The sequence below is a fragment of the Mesoplodon mirus genome (genome assembly GCF_964341445.2).
Source record: "Mesoplodon mirus genome assembly, contig: HAP1_SCAFFOLD_1247, whole genome shotgun sequence".
Taxonomy (NCBI): domain Eukaryota; kingdom Metazoa; phylum Chordata; class Mammalia; order Artiodactyla; family Ziphiidae; genus Mesoplodon; species Mesoplodon mirus.
In genome coordinates, this window is record NW_028294836.1 from 9,117 (window position 1) to 11,270 (window position 2,154).

The window sequence follows — 2,154 nt, forward strand, 5'->3', positions numbered from 1 at the left end:
AGAATTAACAGTCAAGTGGGCCAATTAATAAACAGATTGGGCACTCTCCATGTAAAAGGAAATTGTCTATGAGGGGCTAATGCCTATCTTCTCTAACATCACCAAATCTTGGAATATGAAAGCATAAAGGGTAAAAATGTGAGTTAAGTTTCAAACAAACTAGATCTCTTGACCCGATCGGCAGCATACTTATGAAACTAATGGAATTCATTACTAATATTACACAATAAAAAGTATAACATGAAATTAACATACTAAATTTCCCCAAGTGCTTTATAGCCTTTATTTTATATATTCAAGTATTACTGCAAACTAACAATATCATTTCCCAAGGTAGGCTGCACACTGAGCTGACATTGACCTCATCTTTGCGATTCGGCAGGAGGGACTCCACTCTCACAACATCACAGTGGCATATTGGCGACAGGTTAGACTCAGCTACCTCGGGTGTTCCCAGATCTGTGCAAAAGCAGTGAGAGATGCACTGAAGACAGAATTCAAAGCAAATGCCGAGAAGACTTCTGGCAGCAACATAACAGCTGTAAAAGTCAAAAAGGAATAATCTGCCCTGATTTAGCTTGAATACTACATTTTCAGAGTGAAGATGTGTGGGCACATGTTATGGCAGATTGAAAACGATCTCACTTCATGGGGGAAAAAAATACCTGTCTTTTTCATAGATTGACATTGCCAATAATTTGAAGTAAGTCTCAAAAAATATATCATTTCCCATATGTTTAAATAAATGTATGATACAAGAAAACATAATAAATGAAATTAAGACTTTGAGAAAATATTCCTCTCTTTGATGTTGATCAAGCTTTGCAGCCATATCTGTTTTCTGAAAACCTTAGACTGAATGAACTATGGGTTTGACAACAACTACTATTTTCTAAAACGTAACATTTTTCTATATTATGGAAGAAATCCAAGATTATAATACATATTTTGGAATGTAAGAAAAACACAAAAGAACTCCAAAACGGGAAAAATCATGTTTAATCTCTTCTTTCAGAGTTAACCTCTGCTAATATTTTGGTGTTTGTCCTAAGGTAACATGTGTAAAAATGCATATTTTCAAGTAAATATAAGCACACATACACACTTATGTTAACAATTATCAATTTCCCTCAGAGATGATTTGGAATAAAAGAAAGATGTATGATATATACACTACTATGTATAAAATAGATAACTAATGAGAACCTACTGTATAGCACAGGGAACTCTACTCAGTGCTCTGTGGTGACCTAAATGGAAAGGAAATCTAAGAAAGAGTGTATATATGTATACGTATAACTGATTCACTTTGCTACATAGAAGAAACTAACACAACATTGTAAAGCAACCATACTCCAATAAAAATCAATTAAAAAAAAGAAAGATATATGTGTTAGATCACATACTGATTTAAAAAGGTGATTGTTAAGGTGAAAAGAAAATAGACAAATGTTATTTTCAAAAACACATTTTAAGGAAGAGTATATCTCTAAAATTTAAAAAATATATAATAGTCAAAATAATATTCAATCAAGTGATATTCACTAGATGAATATTTTATTTTCTTACAAAATTTATGCATCAAGTGAAAGAAAATTCAGTGCTCTCTCTATATATCTTATTAGCATTGACTTTTTAGATAAGATCTTAAAATGTATACTTTACTTTGATAATGTCATTTCTCCTAATTAAAATGCTATGGTTAACGTGTGTGTGTGTGTGCACATATGTGTATCCACTTGTTAAGTACTTCTTTCAGTCACTGGTATAATGCTAAGTGAAGAATGACGCAAAATGATATTCATAATGGCAAACATTATACAGAGCTTATGTGCCTAGCTCTCTTCTATATGCTTTCCTATTTATCAACTAATGTGAACCTCACAGCACATCAGTGAGCCAAATACGATTGCTACCACCACTTTACTAATGAGGAGAAATGAGTCACAAAGAGATGGAGTGTTTTAGCATAACTTACCCTATAGTCACACAGATAGGAAGTAGCACTAGTTTTCACACCCTGGCTATTGGGCTTTAGAATTTGTGTCCTTAACAGCTATACTCTGCTGCTTCATATAGTTTCAGCCCATCAATTTCTGTTTTATTACATGAATAGGTATTTTTTAATTATATTGGAGAAGTATATATATAATT

The 2,154-nt window shown here is 32.5% G+C and overlaps 1 protein-coding gene across 1 annotated transcript; it reads left to right on the forward strand.

The window, feature by feature from the left end:
- Window positions 1-382: 382 nt before the first annotated feature.
- Window positions 383-562, forward strand: LOC309797929 (ATP synthase subunit epsilon, mitochondrial-like; the record flags this gene model as incomplete). The annotated part of the gene is made up of 1 exon (XM_082646301.1): window positions 383-562. A coding segment is annotated over one exon (180 nt), but the record flags the coding sequence as incomplete, so codon positions are not given.
- Between the last annotated feature and the right edge of the window lie 1,592 nt (window positions 563-2,154).